Raw genomic sequence first — 17,526 nt, forward strand, 5'->3', positions numbered from 1 at the left:
CAGGTTATGTGGGTTGAATAAAAGTGCTTAATTGAAATTGTAGATGAGTCTTCTTGCGAAACCGTGTCCGAAACATCTGCATGAACTGAGCCCTATTAATACAACTGATGACACAGGTAAAAAGTGCCCGGATGAACCTCGGTGGTCCGGGGTGCGGGCTTCAAACCCGTAGCTGCTTAGCGGCAGAGTGGTTCAATTCCACCTTTCGGGCGGACACTGCAGGAAAAGTTGTCCGTCCTGTGTCTATTCTTGTCAGGAAATACACATTTATGTAACAACTATGGTTTGCGCTTCAGAATAAAAGCTCAATTTGATTTTATGGTTGTTCCACTACTTCCTGTTTTCAGACGGCAGCAAGTTTTGCTATGTTGATGATAAGTAATATTAAGGTTGCACACTTGGGAGTAAAAGTTAATTTCCCTGAATGTTTTACCTTCATATTTTTCATCAACCTTTCACTCCTAAGCTTTCTGTCTCCATGTATTAACTCATTTTCCAAGTGCATTGGTGGAAACACCGGTCTAGTTTTAACCCTTCAACCCTAGCCTTTTAACAATCCCTTCAGAAGATATACTATCATGTTCTAAAAGGTTATGATTTCCATAATGTAAATTACCCAATTTGAGCATTTACGACGAGGGAAAATAATTTTGGTGTTGTTTTGCTTCACTAAAAAATAAGGGGAGAGAAACACACATTCAGGATGTAACAGGTAAAGGAATATCAATGATATTTGCTATTTCAGGATTGGAGTTTATAATCACATAAAATTTTATAAAAACAATTATCAGTCTTGTGATTCCAACAGTAATTTGTTTATTAAGCTATACCTATTAATCTAGTTGTTTTTAAAAAGTATTTTTGTTGTCACATGGACATGGGGCGAGAAAACAGCTTGGGATAACAACTGATCAGTCAGTGTTTCTGCTATTCTTGACATCTTTATTCTTTTTATGTTATACGTGATATTTAAATATCGATCTCCAAGAATATTTTTGTGTGGAGGACACAAAATAAAGTGGACCACAGCAGTTCATTAACTGAACACGTTTATAATAAAAAGCAAAAGTATACATTTTTTTCTCTTGCTCTTTTACTGTATAATTTTGTCAAACTGCTCTGCTTTACCTTCATCTGTTATACAGGATATAAACTACATCCTTTACCCATTTGTATAGATTATTATTGGATATTATTATTTAGATATTTGAAGAAAAAAAACTTTACTACTATTTTCACATTATATCATTTCAGGTTACATGGCTTGAATAAAGTGCTTAATTGAAATTGTAGATGAGTCTTCTCGCGAAACCGTGACCGAAACATCTGCATGAACTGAGTCCTATTAATACAACTGATGAGGCAGGTAAGAAGTGCCCGGATGAGCCTCGGTGGTCCGGGGTGCGGGCTTCAAACCCGTAGCTGCTTAGCGGCAGAGTGGCTCAATTCCACCTTTCGGGCGAACATTGCAGGAAAAGTTGTTCGTCCTGTGTCTATTCTTGTCAGGAAATACACATTTATGTCACAACCATGGTTTGCGCTTCAGAATAAAAGCTCAATTTCATTTTATTATCGTTGTTCTACTACTTCCTGTTTTCAGACGGCAGTAAGTGTTGCTATGTTGATGATAATATTAAGGTTCCAGACTTGAAATTAAAAGTTAATTTCCCTGAATGTTTTACCTTCGTGTTTTTCATAAACCTTTCACATCTAATCTTACTGTCTCCATGTATTAACTCATGTTCCACGTGCAATGGTGGAAACACCGGCCTAGTTTTAACCCTTCAACCCTAGCCTTTTAACAATCCCTTCAGAAGATATACTATCATGTTCTAAAAGTATATGATGTCCATAATGTAAATTACCCAATATGAGCATTTACAACAAGGTAAAAATAATTTTGGTGATGTTTTCCTTCACAAAAAAATAAGGAGAGAGAAACACACATTCAGGACGTAACAGGTAAAGGAATATCAATGACATTTGCTATTTCAGGATTGGAGTTTATAATCACATAAAATTTTATAAAAACAATTATCAGTCTTGTGATTCCAACAGTAATTTGTTTATTAAGCTATACCAATAATCTAGTTGTTTTTAAAAAGTATTTTTGTTGTCACATGGACATGGGGCGAGAAAACAGCTTGAAAAAAGAATTATTTCTGTGTTTCTGCTATTCATGACATCTTTATTCTTTTTATGTTATACGTGATATTTAAATATCGATCTCCAAGAATATTTTTGTGTGGAGGACACAAAATAAAGTGGACAACAGCAGTTCATTAACTGAAGACGTTTATAATAAAAAGCAAAAGTATACATTTTTTTCTCTTGCTCCTTTACTGTATAATTTTGTCAAACTGCTCTGCTTCACCTTCACCTGTTATACAGGATATAAACTACATCCTTTACCCATTTGTATAGATTATTATTGGATATTATTATTTAGATATTTGAAAAAAAAAATCTTTACTACTTTTTTCACATTACATCATTTCAGGTTATATGGCTTGAATAAAAGTGCTTAATTGAATTTGTAGATGAGTCTTCTTGCGAAACCGTGACCGAAACATCTGTGTGAACTGAGCAGTATTAATACAACTGATGACGGAGGTAAAAAGTGCCCGAATGAGCCTCGGTGGTCCGGGGTGCGGGCTTCAAACCCGTAGCTGCTTAGCGGCAGAGTGGTTCAATTCCACCTTTCGGGTGGACATTGCAGGAAAAGTTGTCCGTCCTGTGTCTATTCTTGTCAGGAAATACACATTTATGTAACAACTATGGTTTGCGCTTCAGAATAAAAGCTCAAGTTGATTTTATGGTTGTTCCACTACTTCCTGTTTTCAGACGGCAGTAGTGTTGCTATGTTGATGATAAGTAATATTAAGGTTGCAGACTTGGCAGTAAAAGTTAATTTCCCTGAATGTTTTACCTTCATATTTTTCATAAACCTTTCACTCCTAAGCTTTCTGTCTCCATGTATTAACTCATGTTCCAAGTTTATTGGTGGAAACACCGGCCTAGTTTTAACCCTTCAACCCTAGCCTTTTTACAATATCTTCAGAAGATATACTATCATGTTCTAAAAGGTTATGATTTCCATAATGTAAATTACCCAATTTGAGCATTTACAACGAGGGAAAATCATTTTGGCGATGTTTTCCTTACCTAAAAAATAAGGAGAGAGAAACACACATTCAGGACGTAACAGGTAAAGGAATATCAAGGATATTTGCTATTTCAGGTTTGCCATTTATAATCACATAAAATTGAATAAAAAACAATTATCATTCTTATGATTCCAATGGTATTTTTTTAAGCTATACCTATTCATTTAGTTGTTTTTAAAAGTGTTTTTATGTCACATGGACATGGGGGGGGGGGGAGAAAACAGCTTGGAATAAGAATTATTTCTGTTTCTGCTATTCATGACATCTTTATTCTTTTTATGTAATACACGATGTTTAAATATTGATCTTTAAGAATATTTTTGTGTGGTGGACACAAAATAAAGTGGACCACAACAGTTAATTAACTGAAGACATTTATAATTAATAGCAAAAGTATACATTTTTTTCTCTTGCTCCTTTACTGTATAATTTTGTCAAACTGCTCTGCTTCACCTTCACCTGTTATACAGGATATAAACTACATCCTTTACCCATTTGTATAGATTATTATTGGATATTATTGTTTAGATATTTGAAGAAAAAAATCTTTACTACTATTTTCACATTACATCATTTTAGGTTATGTGGGTTGAATAAAAGTGCTTAATTGAAATTGTAGATGAGTCTTCTTGCGAAACCGTGACCGAAACATCTGCATGAACTGAGCAGTATTAATACAACTGATGACGGAGGTAAAAAGTGCCCGAATGAGCCTCGGTGGTCCGGGGTGCGGGCTTCAAACCCGTAGCTGCTTAGCGGCAGAGTGGTTCAATTCCACCTTTCGGGCGGACATTGCAGGAAAAGTTGTTCGTCCTGTGTCTATTCTTGTCAGGAACTACAAATTTATGTCACAACAATGGTTTGCGCTTCAGAATAAAAGCTCAAGGTTGATTTTATGGTTGTTCTACTACTTACTGTTTTCAGACGGCAGTAAGTGTTGCTATGTTGATGATAATATTAAGGTTCCAGACTTGAAATTAAAAGTTAATTTCCCTGAATGTTTTACCTTCGTGTTTTTCATAAACCTTTCACATCTAATCTTACTGTCTCCATGTATTAACTCATGTTCCACGTGCAATGGTGAAAACACCGGCCTAGTTTTAACCCTTCAACCATAGCCTTTTAACAATCCCTTCAGAAGATATACTATCATGTTCTAAAAGTATATGATGTCCATAATGTAAATTACCCAATATGAGCATTTACAACAAGGTAAAAATAATTTTGGTGATGTTTTCCTTCACAAAAAAATAAGGAGAGAGAAACACACATTCAGGACGTAACAGGTAAAAGAATATCAATGACATTTGCTATTTCAGGATTGGAGTTTATAATCACATAAAATTTAATAAAAACAATTATCATTCTTATGATTCCAATGGTATTTTTTTAACAGTAATTTGTTTATTAAGCTATACCTATTAATCTAGTTGTTTTTAAAAAGTGTTTTTATGTCACATAGACATGGGGGGAGAAAACAGCTTGGGATAACAACTGATCAGTCAGTGTTTCTGCTATTCTTGACATCTTTATTCTTTTTATGTTATACGTGATATATTAAATATCGATCTCCAAGAATATTTTTGTGTGGAGGACACAAAATAAAGTGGACCACAGCAGTTCATTAACTGAACACGTTTATAATAAAAAGCAAAAGTATACATTTTTTTCTCTTGCTCTTTTACTGTATAATTTTGTCAAACTGCTCTGCTTCACCTTCACCTGTTATACAGGATAAAAAACTACACCCTTTACCCATTTGTATAGATTATTATTGGATATTATTATTTAGATACTTCAAGAAAAAAAACTTTACTACTATTTTCACATTACATCATTTCAGGTTATGTGGGTTGAATAAAAGTGCTTAATTGAAATTGTAGGAGTCTTCTCGCGAAACCGTGACCGAAACATCTGCATGAACTGAGCCCTATTAATACAACTGATGAGGCAGGTAAGAAGTGCCCGGATGAGCCTCGGTGGTCCGTGGTGCGGGCTTCAAACCCGTAGCTGCTTAGCGGCAGAGTGGCTCAATTCCACCTTTCGGGCGGACATTGCAGGAATAGTTGTCCGTCCTGTGTCTATTCTTGTCAGGAAATACACATTTATGTCACAACCATGGTTTGCGCTTCAGAATAAAAGCTCAAGTTGATTTTATTATGGTTGTTCTACTACTTCCTGTTTTCAGACGGCAGTAAGTTTTGCTATGTTGATGATAAGTAATATTAAGGTTGCAGACTTGACAGTAAAAGCTAATTTCCCTGAATGATTTACCTTCATCTTTTACATAAATCTTTCACACCTAAGCTGTCTGTCTCCATGTATTAATTCATGTTCCAAGTGCATTGGTGGAAACACCGGTCCAGTTTTAACCCTTCAACTCTAGTCTTTAAACAATCCCTTCAGAAGATATACTATCATGTTCTAAAAGGTTATGATGTCCATAATGTAAATTACCCAATTTGAGCATTTACGACGAGGGAAAATAACTTTTGTCATGTTTTCCTTCACTAAAAAATAAGGAGAGAGAAACACACATTCAAGATGTAACAGGTAAAGGAATATCAATGATATTTGCTATTTCAGGATTGCCGTTTATAATCACATAAAATTTAACAAAAACAATTATCATTCTTATGATTCCAATGGTATTTTTTTAAGCTATACCTATTCATTTAGTTGTTTTTAAAAGTGTTTTTATGTCACATAGACATGGGGGGGAGAAAACAGCTTGGAATAAGAATTATTTCTGTTTCTGCTATTCGTGACATCTTTATTCTTTTTATGTAATACATGATGTTTAAATATCGATCTTTAAGAATATTTTTGTGTGGTGGACACAAAATAAAGTGGACCACAACAGTTGATTAACTGAAGACATTTATAATTAAAAGCAAAAGTATACATTTTTTTTCTCTTGCTCCTTTATTGTATAATTTTGTCAAACTGCTCTGCTTCACCTTCACCTGTTATACAGGATATAAACTACATCCTTTACCCATTTGTATAGATTATTATTGGATATTATTATTTAGATATTTGAAGAAAAAAAAACTTTACTACTTTTTCACATTACATCATTTCAGGTTATATGGCTTGAATAAAAGTGCTTAATTGAATTTGTAGATGAGTCTTCTCGCGAAACCGTGACCGAAACATCTGCATGAACTGAGCCCTATTAATACAACTGATGACACAGGTAAAAAGTGCCCGGATGAGCCTCGGTGGTCCGGGGTGCGGGCTTCAAACCCGTAGCTGCTTAGCGGCAGAGTGGTTCAATTCCATCTTTCGAGCGGACATTGCAGGAGAAGCTGTCCGTCCTGTGTCTTTGTCAGGAAATACACATTTATGTCACAACAAATTTTAAGTTTAAGAAAATGTTACGTACCACGAATAAATGGGATAGATTTCTGACAGGCAGTCAGTCAACAAAGGGTTATTGTAATATATGATCTCTTGTTTTTATTTTATCTAATGTTTTGTTTCATTTTTCTATTCTTTTCGTTGTTTCCCAATGAGAGCAACAGTGACATTTAACTGACAGTAGGTGGCAGCACTGCAGTTAGCGCCTTCTGCCACTCATCCGTAGAAGAAGAAGAGTCACTCAGCGTAGCGGTGCATGGTGTCCTTGCTAGCTTGAATGTTGCAATAAAACTAAATAAAAACTGTCCCTGTGGGAAGAGGAACTGTCTGTTTTGCAACCTCCCGGTAAGACCCTTTAAATTATTCACCTTGTGACGTATTTAGACTTTTATTTTTGTAGTGGAATAACCGGTGTTTGTGTCTTTTATGCTAGCTGCCGGCTAACTGGTGTCCTTATGAAATGTACCTGATTGTGTTTATCTGGTTTTCGCTTAGTAACTATATCTGAGTCATTTACATATAGTTACAGCATTCAGAAAGAAATAAGGTTCATTGTTGGTCCTGACAGAGCTGTAGAGTCACACTAACAACGTTTTGCTAACAATCAGTTGGTGGATCTGTTAACAATAGTTCATACAGTTGCATGTGGATAATTTGAAATATCATAAAATTTAACTGGTGATATTTTTCACTCGTAAAATGAAAAAAAAAAAAGATCAGTTTCTCTGATGACTTCAGTGCATATCTGACCAGAAACTTTCTACAGTCCTGCCCTCAAGCGACCTGGACTCTGGTACCTTGACTCTTATATTAAGACAATTTTGAATGAAACAATTCATATGAATCAACTTCTTGGTTCAAATCTATGTCATTCAGAGCTATTTCTCTTATAATGTGATCATAGCTCTAAGGGCTATCCACCCCTGCTGAGAATGATGTTACAGACACACTACTGGTTACACAGGTTTCTGATCTGATGTAAAAGTTTAGACATCCATGTAAATTGCAAAATTCTGTAACTAAATTTACTGCACTGCTGTCTGATTTTTTTACTTGAAAATGAGCCCATTGGCTGCCAAGGAGTGGTGATGTAGTTGGCCATTACAATCGACTTGTTTTAAAATAAAAAAATAAAAATGGAAGATCATGTCACCTAGCACATGTCTGCATAAAATGGGTAATATGGGCATTCTGACCCGGTATCTGCCTCACCAAACATTTCATTATGGGATCGCGTAATGACAATACATTTTCTTTAGTTGTCGCAAACTATACTAAACGGGACTGACGGAAGAGTCGAGGCTTGGACTTTTTGTTTAAGATGACCGCTGTGATGGCGCTGCAGTTTCCTTTGATGATGATCTTTTAAATTATCTGCAGCTTCTTCGTTGTCTGCTTGAATTTTCCTCTGTTTCGGTTTTGACGTTGCTTGAATCCTGCAGCTATAAGATGCCACAGCAGTACTCTGAATGGATATTTAAAGCAAAGAAGATTCCATTTATTTTCTACTCAGTATAAAAAGGCACACTGCTGATAAAGTATCCCACATTAATGGCCGTTTGATCATTAATGATCATAACGTCACATTTGTAACATAATTCTCTTCATAATCTTAAAGATTATTCTTGTGAATTACTATTCCCAGTAAAATAAATGTTGTGGATTTAAATTGTCTCCCTTCTCTCTTACAGATTGAACTGTGAAAAGGAAACTTATCCGTCATGCCCCTTCATAAATACCCCCCTAAATTGTGGGATGCTTTGAGACTAAAGCAGGGCATCTACGCCCGTCTCCCTAAACACTATCTGAAGTCCCTTGAACAAAAAGAGCCCACACCGGTTCACTGGAGGCCCCTCGGGGTCCAGCACAGAGCAAACCCCAAGACTGGGCTGAAGGAGCGCGTGCAGGACGTCCCGATCCCCATCTACTATCCCCCACAGTCCCAGGATGGCCTGTGGGGTGGAGAGGGCTGGATAACTGGCTACAGATATGCCAACAATGACAAGGTAAGGCTGCAGGGAGAAATGTTCCTGCCGTGGATGCCGCTGCCAGTCTTGAGTTGCACCGTGTATCTGAAGTTCACTGAAACCCGTTTTTTGTTCAGATGTCCAACCGTCTGAAGAAAACCTGGAAACCACAGCTGCTTAAGAGAGAGTTCTACAGCGAGATCCTGGACCACAAGTTCTCCATCACAGTGACACCTCGCACTCTGGACCTGATCGACGCTGCCTTTGGCTTTGACTTTTATATCCTGAAAGTATGTTTAGTGCGGGGCCCTGTTCAAGTCTGTGAAAGTCTTTTTCATATTAATATGTCTCCCTGACTTTAGTGTCCACCACTTTTTTTAGACACCAAAAGAGGACCTGAACTCTAAACTGGGGATGGACCTGAAGAGAGCAATGCTGCTCCGCCTGGCACGCAGAGACAAGGAGCTTTACCCCGACGACCCGGCCAAAAGAGAGACCATCTACAACAGATACAAGGTTGGTCACCATGAATTTTGAGACTTTCCTTTTTCCTTTAAGCTCCTGGAGAGACATCAAGGCCTGTTTTGTGTTTTCTGTCAGCAGCAATTTGAGATCCCAGAGGAGGAGGCTGAGTGGGTGGGTCTGACTCTGGAGGAGGCCGTGGAGAAACAGAGGCTGCTGGAGCACAAGGTAACAAGCCATGTTGTCTTTCTGTTACAGTGAGGACATTTTATTAAATGTTTAATCAACTCAAAACAGTTTGAGGTAATGAGCTGCAAACATTCGCATAGGTAATAAGAAAACTGAGTAAGAAATTCAACTACAGCACGAAGGAAGTCATTTGTTTTTGGGGATACAGCACTGAATTTTAATATAAGTTCAAGAGTACCATACAACAAACCTCTGGCGCACAACTACAGCCTCATTGAAACTGAAATGCTTTGCTAAAAATGCAACTAAGCACATAATATGGACTCCTTTTACCTTATAGTTTTCATGGCGCTGATTTAATTCACATTCATCCAATTATTTGCTATAAGCTACCTGGAACAAAAAAAACATTCATTCAGTTAGACTATTAATAAAAACTATCAAAATGGGAAATATCCTATTTTAAATTATGGACAGGAAGTCACTCTTGGGAGTTTCTGTTATAAATGGGGCAAAATGTTTTGTGTATCCTGGGATGCTCCTCAGCTTTAAAGTGCAGTAAAACAACACTGTTGATGTTCTGTGATCGTCTCTTAACTCACTCTCTGTGATAAAACTGATTTAGATTTTAGTGACTGAAAGGCTAAAGCTCGTGTAAAGGAGTGAGAACATCATGATGAGGAAAAGCTAAGTTGGCTGACATGGTTAAACGGACAGATATTGTTTTTGCAATATTAAGCACAGATGTTGCAATAGCATGTTTTCCTAATAGGTTTATCGCTAGAAAAGAGGGGAACCGAATCATTTTAAAACACGTTTTAAGTTTAAATTAAGCTGTTTTTCTTTTACTTTTGAAAAGGTTGCAGCATCAGGAACTTTAACGGACTGATAATTGGAATATTAAACGTATTAACTGGCGAGATTAGACCCTCCATTCAGCGTTTTGAGCAGATTACTCTAAAAGGTTTTCATTTACTGCGTCTTGAAAAAGCAGAGTAAGGTATTTTATTCTCTATTTTGCTTTTACATGTCTGCAGCCTGTTGATTATGTTTTTGTTCTAATTCCGGTGTTTCAGGAGCCGGATCCTCAGTTTAAGGTCTTGGTGGAGAAGCTTGTGCAGGAGCTCGAAATGAAGAAGCTTATGGAGCCACATGTTACAGAGAAGAAGTGATCATCTGAACTGGACGGAGACAGAAGCCCAAAGCGGGTTTAACTATCCAGATTCCTCAGACGGGGATTAAGAGTTTGCGTCATAATGCTTCAGCAGTGAAAGCATACTGAAGAGACGTTCAATCAAGTTGAAGTATAACAAATGGAAAAGTCCTGAGGGAAAATGAAACACTTCAGGAACCAGTGGGAAGAGACATGGTGTAAATACTCCCAACCAGCAGAGATCTATGACCACATATGTATAATATCTTATTGAATAAAGTCTTTCTTTTTTTTTTACTAGAATCTGTTTAAGCACATTTTTGTTGTATTTATCCATAAATAAATTCTCTGTAGCCATTCATCGGATGTTCTGGTGGATTCCAGAGGCCAGCAATGTAAGGAAATTTGATGATGATGAAGAAGAAAAGAGGGCTGTTTGCCTTCTCAGAAAAATGTATGTTTCATATTGTCTGAATAGATAATATGAAACTGAGCTCAGCTTAGCTTTGAATAGACCTTACAGACATCTGGAAATGATTAGGAAACCATAGCCTGACCCCAGAGCTGAGAAATTCATTAAAATACACTGTTACATACAACCTAAACTAGATGTTTTTTTTTGTTTTTTTTATCAGGGGCAGGAAAGCTGATTAGAGTTGGTGGGAAGTTGGATGGAGCTAAAATCAGGATCATACTGGAAGAAAATCCAAAACACTCAAAACTGAGGTGGAGGTTGTCTTCCAGCAGAACAGGAACCCAAAACATACCGACAGAGCTGCAATGAAACAATTAAGATCAAAACCCATTTATACTTTGAATTTGCTCAAAGTTTAGAACCAGGTCTAATTATGAATCTGGCCAGATGTGAAAGCTGATGTTCACAGACGCTCTCCGTCCAGTCAGACTGAGCTTGAGTGACTTTGAAAAGAAGAACTAAAACGTTCAGTTTCTACGAAGCTATTAGAAATACCTCCAAAAGATTTGCAGCAGTGATTGTTACAAAAAGTAGTTGTGCAAATTCCAGATTGATGTGAGACTGAATAGAAATGCTCTACTGCATTTTAGATCACTTGTGAAAATACTGTTAAAAAAATGCACTGCAGAAATAGAAATAGGACACATTTTCTTCAAATTACAGCATTTTTCCTTAATTTGAGCAGGTAAATAAGATTATTTGCCAATGGAATACAAATGTTGCACTTAAAATAGGAACAATTCATTTCCACCATCTTATTTCAAGTGCGGTATATCTAATTATACTATTTTAGGGGTCAAAATACTCATTCCATTGGCAAATAATCTTATTTACCTGCTCAAATCAAGGAAAAATACACTGATTTCAAGAAAATTCTACTTATTTTTAGTTCTCTTTTTGCAGTGTGTAATCTCCACCTCAAAATCATGCACCACTCTGCCTTGGTCTGTCACATAAAACAATCTTAAGTCAGTGATTGTGACAAAATGTTAAACAAAACAAGGTGTATAATTTTTTTTACAAGGCACTCACTGCATGCTAAAGCAATTTAAAGTAGTTAAATTAACTTTGGTGAGCTCATCCACCATTAAAATAAAAAGAAATTTGAGTCTTCAGAAGCAAAATGCCTCCCAGTTTACGCTCTTTGTCCACCAGAGGGAGCCAATGTGCTGTAACTAATAAAAGTTTAACCTGAAGAGAAGAAGCGAGATGGGTCGTTATAGACCCTGAAACCCGTTTATGAAATTAAATAAAAGAATATATAATCTGGGATTAACAATAATAATAACATTTTATTTTGAAGAAGCACCTTTCAGAACACCCAAGAACATTGTACAGAACAAGCTGATTCATTACCTAATGAATTAAGCTATATCACACACCTGCCTGGAAACAACACAAGGTGTCACAACCTGCAGGATTTCTGGCCTGAGGCTTAGTTGGTTATCAGGTAACAGAGCTGCCCCTTATAGCAGCTGGGATGAAAAGCACATCTGCCTAGGTAAGGAATCAGGGATTAGCCAAAGGCCTTATTTAAGCCTTCAGTGTGAGTAGTGACAGACATAAAAAGAGCGCTGACTGTGAAAACCACTGCAGGCTTCTTTCTCTTCGCCCAGTTTCACTTTCAGCTCTGTAGTGACAGTTGCTGCTGCATCTCTGCGGTTGCACATCCGCCTCCAGCGCTGAGATGAGGTGAGGTGAGGTAAGGCGACGTGGTGAGTCCCTGCTGGCCTGGGGACTCCCGTGGGTGTTGTAACCATGCAACAGGATGCAGAGTGGGTACCTGGCACCTGTAAGCATGAAGCTGCAGTCCTTATATAGATAGGCGGTGGCTGGAATTACCCCTGTCACTCTGCAAATGTAAAATAAGTAAACAAGCCTTGAAACTGAAGCTCAATGAGCTTATTTGGTGAATTTGAGTCAGTCCCCCCCCCCCCGTCTTTTATTGGCTGTCTGTGCACTTTGTGTTTCCGTCATTTCATACTGGCTTTACTGTTATTATAGTAGACAGTAAAAAAAACAGTCCCCAATAAAATATTTACAGATATTAATACTCATTTTCATGGCTCGCACTAGTCTAAAATTATTTTATTCAACTAAATGTAATAATCAATCTCTGGCATTTACAATAAGGCAAGTGCTTAACGAGATGTGATCACCTGAAACAGTGGGTGTGGTCACACTGACATTATGTCATTTGAGTCATGCAAGTGGAAGGTAATCACTGAAGTAAAAATAATTTAAGTGTCCTGATTTGCTGTTCTTTAAATATCTGAACCTTTAGTTTGAATACTTTCCATAACTCATGACTCATGACCCCCTGCGCTCATTATTCCCCTAGATTATCCAAAAACAAAACAAGCTCTTCAGGTAAATCGAAATAGAGCCACATCTTTCTATTTACCCAAACCTGAAGCCATAAAAGGTATTTGATCCAGTGAGAAGAGGGGTTTATATAAATAGTATGTTTTGTGGTTTAAAACTAGAAAAGCCATGGGAAAAAGAAAGTACACCACCTTTCAATTTTAGGCTTTTACATGTCAGGAGACAACACTTTGGCCATTATCAGCTTCTGGAATCAATACACTCCTAAACACTTTTTTATGTCAGAATGTTAACCTTTTCCAGACTCAACTTTCTTGAAACATTGATCCTCTTAAAACAATTTAAAAATATTAACACAAAGGTTAATTATGAATTTATGGTAGATATGTGAACCTGGGGAAAAAAATTATTATTTTGGAGAAAATGATAAGTCCCATTTTCTTTTTCCAAACTCGCCCAGATCTAAAAATTGGCTAAATCACATTCCATACATAATGTTGGAAATCTGTGCTAAATCTAATCACAAGCCTAGAAAATAAGCAACATGTTCCATAAAATAAAATCAGGCCAAAATTGAACATTTGTGTGTTGAAAAACCAAGTTGCACCCGTGCTGCATGTATAGGATTTAAGAGCAATTTATTAAGATTGATTTATTCCACTGAAAATCCATTAGTCAAGTCAGATCTTATGTTTTACTTATGCCACTGTGACTTCTGTTTTGCAGAATTTGTGTTGGAGCAGTGACGGATCCCTGAAAACATGCAATATGTAGGGACTTGTTTCTCTATAATTGTCCATTCTTTGTCCAAAAGAATTGTGTTGAACCTTTAGATACTTTTCATCTTGTCTTTTGCACTTAGCAATGTGGTACCCGTTGCTATAAGTACCACAAAATATTGCTAATAAAAGGTCAGACTCATCCAATATAGGTCTTAAATAGTTGGTTGAACGTATCTTACCTCATAAGACACCTTATCTTTGATTAACTTCAAGATTAAAAATAGGTTGCTTTTTTGCCACATCAGAAAATACGAAACTGTCCAAGTAACACATTGTATTAATCATGGATGACACAAGCGTTAGGCCTGGCCTACTGTCAGTAGAAAAAGGCTTAGGTTTTAGAGCAAAGTGCAGTTCCGACATTAAAAGTATTTATTACTGTCTTTATTGTTCTCGGTTCACATTTCAAACCGTAACCATTTGATACCAGCACAGGGGATATCCCTCACAAAGCGTTATTATGTAGTACCAGTCATTATCAATAAAGTTTATGGGTTTTATTGCTTTGCTTTATGGTGGACTGGCTTCATTCACCAGTCACTTCTGAGAATCCATCCATATAACAACATTTTCTCTGTTTCAGAACAACACAATCCCTATTTGATGTTTGCTGAGTGTTGCACCTTTTGTTGCTTGCAAGGCCTAGAGAAACTTGGCCTGCCTGACGTGGATCAGTAACCACTGGTTCTCGTACTCATTTCACTGTCATCCACTTAAAGTTTCCATCCTGACAGTAGTCAATACATTATGCATTCAGAAACAGGAACAAAAAAAAAGAGATCTATATGAGAGCTGCGGCCTGTAGAAACTCTGACCAATTCCTGCTGTTTGGTCCAGATGGCAGGGATTGGTCAGTGGATTGGTCTTACCCACGTTCCCCGCTGTCCCTCGAGTTCTTGGGGTGTGACCTTATTTGTTGGTTGTCCCACATGCCAATCATTCTGACGCACTCATGTAACGCCTATAGACCAGTTCACGCGTGACATCACGAGCTACGTCCGCGCTACATCCGGGTCCCGCGGGTAGGCATAAACAGTACTGTTCTCGTCTACTACCATGACAAAACGGGTGATTTAGAGCGTGCTTTTAGTTAGTTTATTTTTGGAATCTAAACAATGCCTACGACTTGTTGTGCTCCCGGTTGCACACAGAGGCATTCCAAATCGTCGGATGTACGTTGCTTTAGTTTACCGAAGGACGAAGAAAGAAGAAAGAAATGGATAATTTCAATGAAAAGGATGCAGGCAGACACTCCCAATCGACTTTGGGAGCCATCATACCGCGACAGAATTTGCAGTCTACACTTTATCTCCGGTAAATACAACTTAATTTTGCACTGGTCATTGTTCTACTTAAATAATTATATAAATAAAAAAATAGGATATATACTTAAGTCAAGACGTAAACGTTTGTTTCGTAATAATATACGTACATGTACAATGTATGCAAACCCTCTGGCATGAGTCTGTGAAAAAGATTTAATAAGACAAAAACACCAAAATAATCCGTAGTGAACAATGTTTTTTTTTTTAACTTACCGGTGGTGGGTCTTCCACTCTGCTGAGACCCGGTCTGTGTCCGACTCCGCTTTCTGCTGTTACACAAACATGTCTGAACATCCATCCATTTTCTGACCCGCTTAATCCCTCATGGGGTTGCGGGGGTTGCTGGAGCCTTTTTCCCGATATAAAATAATTGTAGCCGTCCAGTGATTTCATCGCTTTCGTGCTCTCTCGTCTGTACTGGCCTGCTGTGTTTATAAGGCAGCTGTATATGTCGCTGTACAGAACCCTTGGCCAGCATTTCACAGACTCGCTCCGTCCCTTCAGGCTTTTGCTGTATAAATCTGGCAATCTGATACCATCAACCATCAACTTACTCGTAAAACGATCTTGTGATACGTTATCTAAAGAAGAAAAATACGTCGAGAACTCGTCGCTTCCTTTGTTTGCGTCCACCATTGTGTTCGCCTTTTGCCTACCAGTCCGGCACGCATGCGCGAAAAACCCGGATCAAGACAATAACAATGAACTGGTCTATGGGTGTGCACGTTCCTTGCTAGTTTCTGCATGCTGGTTGCGCATGCACATTTCCAGTGTCTATGTATCTTGTCATAAAACTTAATTTTGCAATACTTCATTAACTAGTATTTAACTCATCAGTAGATAATACATTTTCTTTTAATACCACTAGGGAGCATGAAAACCACCACTTGTACCAGAACTAAAAGTTTGACAACACTTGGTCTATACAACTATAGCAGTTGCTATAGTTGTATAGACTGCTAACTACATAGCAAAGATACTAAAGTAAAGCCCAAGAGCTGTTAATATAGCATATAGACTAAAAAAGGTGCCCAAACTCAAAACTTTAAGTGAAAATCTGTTTTATCAGCAAAAATAGATGTATTGGTCTTCTCTACTTTCTGTTTTTTTAAATATTAGCCTACTGTCTGGTGTCTTTTATGTCGGAAGAAAAGGCTAGTAATGGGGAATTCCTAAAGTGTTCTTATTCTTTTTTCTAGCAAAGTCTATCTGAACTGTACTATAAAACGGCCCATTTAAAACCAATAAATCACCATTGAAAACCTACTTCCTATACTTAGCAGAGGGAATGGCCATGGCATAGAGTCAACGGGGTGCATGGACATGTTCGGGCAGGTTTTAGCATCCAGGTTTGGTGGTATCATTTCTCGGGAAATGAGTTTTACCCTGCTCCTTGTAGACCAGGTTTATAAGGTTTCGCAAACTGGCCCGGTGTGGAGTTTCCCAGGGCTGTAAGATAAGTACATTCAGTTTAAATCAACAGTGACGAGAGCTTCAAGCCAACATCTGCTCTAATGAATAGATGAGGTAACCGGGCACGCAGATGGACAACTGGCATATTTAAAATAAATCTATAGGAATTAGTCACTTAATTATATTAAACTATTTGTTTGTGAAAAGAAAGAAAAAACTTTTTACAGTATAAAGCTATGTGTAAAACTGTGTAGCATGATGTCCCTTACAGATTTCTTCTGTTTTAGAAGAAGGTGCTGGGTTTGAGTCCAACCCTGGGTATTTCTGCATGGAGTTTGCATGTTCTCCCTGTGCATGCGTGGGTTCTCTCCGGGTACTCCAGCTTCCTCCCACAGTCCAAAAACATGACTGTTAGGTTAATTGGCTTCTCTAAATTGTCCTTAGGTGTGAGTGTGTGTGAATGGTTGTTTGTCCTGTTTGTCTCTTGTGTTGCCCTGTGACAGACTGGCGACCTGTCCAGGGTGTACCCCGCCTCTCGCCCAGTGAACGCTGGAGATAGGCACCAGCAACCCCCGCGACCCCATGAGGGATTAAGTGGGTTAGAAAATGGATGGATGGATAGTTACACTTAAATGTTTTAAGATTATTCAACCAATCTTACAATCAGACAAATATAACCTGATTAAACACAACATATAGTTTTTTCAAATGATAATTTAAGAAGAGAAAAAGCTATCCAAACTAACCTTGTCCTATGTGAAAAATCCAAACTTAGCAACTGGTTGTTTCGCCATTGGCAACAGAAACCAAACATCTGTGATAACAAGTAAATAGACTTTTACATCATGGAAGCGTTTTGACCCGCTGTTTGTTTTTTTTTGTTTTTGTTTTTTTGTTTTTTTTGC

At 37.6% G+C, this 17,526-nt stretch overlaps 1 protein-coding gene and 6 non-coding genes across 8 annotated transcripts; all 7 read left to right on the forward strand.

The window, feature by feature from the left end:
- The first annotated feature begins 125 nt into the window (after positions 1 to 125).
- Positions 126 to 212, forward strand: trnastop-uca. The gene has a single exon. It is a non-coding gene; the product is annotated as a tRNA-Sec (tRNA).
- A 1,163-nt stretch (positions 213 to 1,375) lies between these two features.
- trnastop-uca lies at positions 1,376 to 1,462 on the forward strand. The gene has a single exon. It is a non-coding gene; the product is annotated as a tRNA-Sec (tRNA).
- A 1,160-nt stretch (positions 1,463 to 2,622) lies between these two features.
- trnastop-uca lies at positions 2,623 to 2,709 on the forward strand. Its single transcript has one exon. It is a non-coding gene; the product is annotated as a tRNA-Sec (tRNA).
- Positions 2,710 to 3,868: 1,159 nt separating this feature from the next.
- On the forward strand, positions 3,869 to 3,955 carry trnastop-uca. Its single transcript has one exon. It is a non-coding gene; the product is annotated as a tRNA-Sec (tRNA).
- A 1,175-nt stretch (positions 3,956 to 5,130) lies between these two features.
- On the forward strand, positions 5,131 to 5,217 carry trnastop-uca. Its single transcript has one exon. It is a non-coding gene; the product is annotated as a tRNA-Sec (tRNA).
- A 1,158-nt stretch (positions 5,218 to 6,375) lies between these two features.
- trnastop-uca lies at positions 6,376 to 6,462 on the forward strand. The gene has a single exon. It is a non-coding gene; the product is annotated as a tRNA-Sec (tRNA).
- Positions 6,463 to 6,749: 287 nt separating this feature from the next.
- On the forward strand, positions 6,750 to 10,604 carry mrpl28 (mitochondrial ribosomal protein L28). Of its 2 annotated transcripts, none has more exons than XM_021307896.2 (6): positions 6,750 to 6,875; positions 8,222 to 8,536; positions 8,635 to 8,787; positions 8,879 to 9,013; positions 9,098 to 9,187; positions 10,225 to 10,604. In XM_021307896.2, exons 2-6 carry the CDS (start codon positions 8,252 to 8,254, stop codon positions 10,318 to 10,320), a joined length of 759 nt encoding a protein of 252 aa, XP_021163571.1. In that variant the 5' UTR covers positions 6,750 to 6,875; positions 8,222 to 8,251; the 3' UTR covers positions 10,321 to 10,604. The 2 variants fall into 2 exon arrangements, with proteins under 2 accessions (XP_021163571.1, XP_012736683.1); XM_012881229.3 differs by having other exon boundaries at positions 9,101 to 9,187.
- The last annotated feature ends 6,922 nt before the right edge of the window (positions 10,605 to 17,526 follow it).

Source organism: Fundulus heteroclitus, chromosome 18 (assembly GCF_011125445.2).
Source record: "Fundulus heteroclitus isolate FHET01 chromosome 18, MU-UCD_Fhet_4.1, whole genome shotgun sequence".
In the NCBI taxonomy this organism is placed as follows: domain Eukaryota; kingdom Metazoa; phylum Chordata; class Actinopteri; order Cyprinodontiformes; family Fundulidae; genus Fundulus; species Fundulus heteroclitus.

Bases quoted from the DNA above. Each gene is read 5' to 3' on its own strand.
- mrpl28 (XM_021307896.2), top strand. From the start codon at position 8,252: ATGCCCCTTCATAAATACCCCCCTAAATTGTGGGATGCTTTGAGACTA. The intron at 8,788-8,878 runs GTATGTTTAGTG...CACTTTTTTTAG, and splicing joins TTGACTTTTATATCCTGAAA to ACACCAAAAGAGGACCTGAA. The intron at 9,188-10,224 runs GTAACAAGCCAT...CCGGTGTTTCAG, and splicing joins AGAGGCTGCTGGAGCACAAG to GAGCCGGATCCTCAGTTTAA.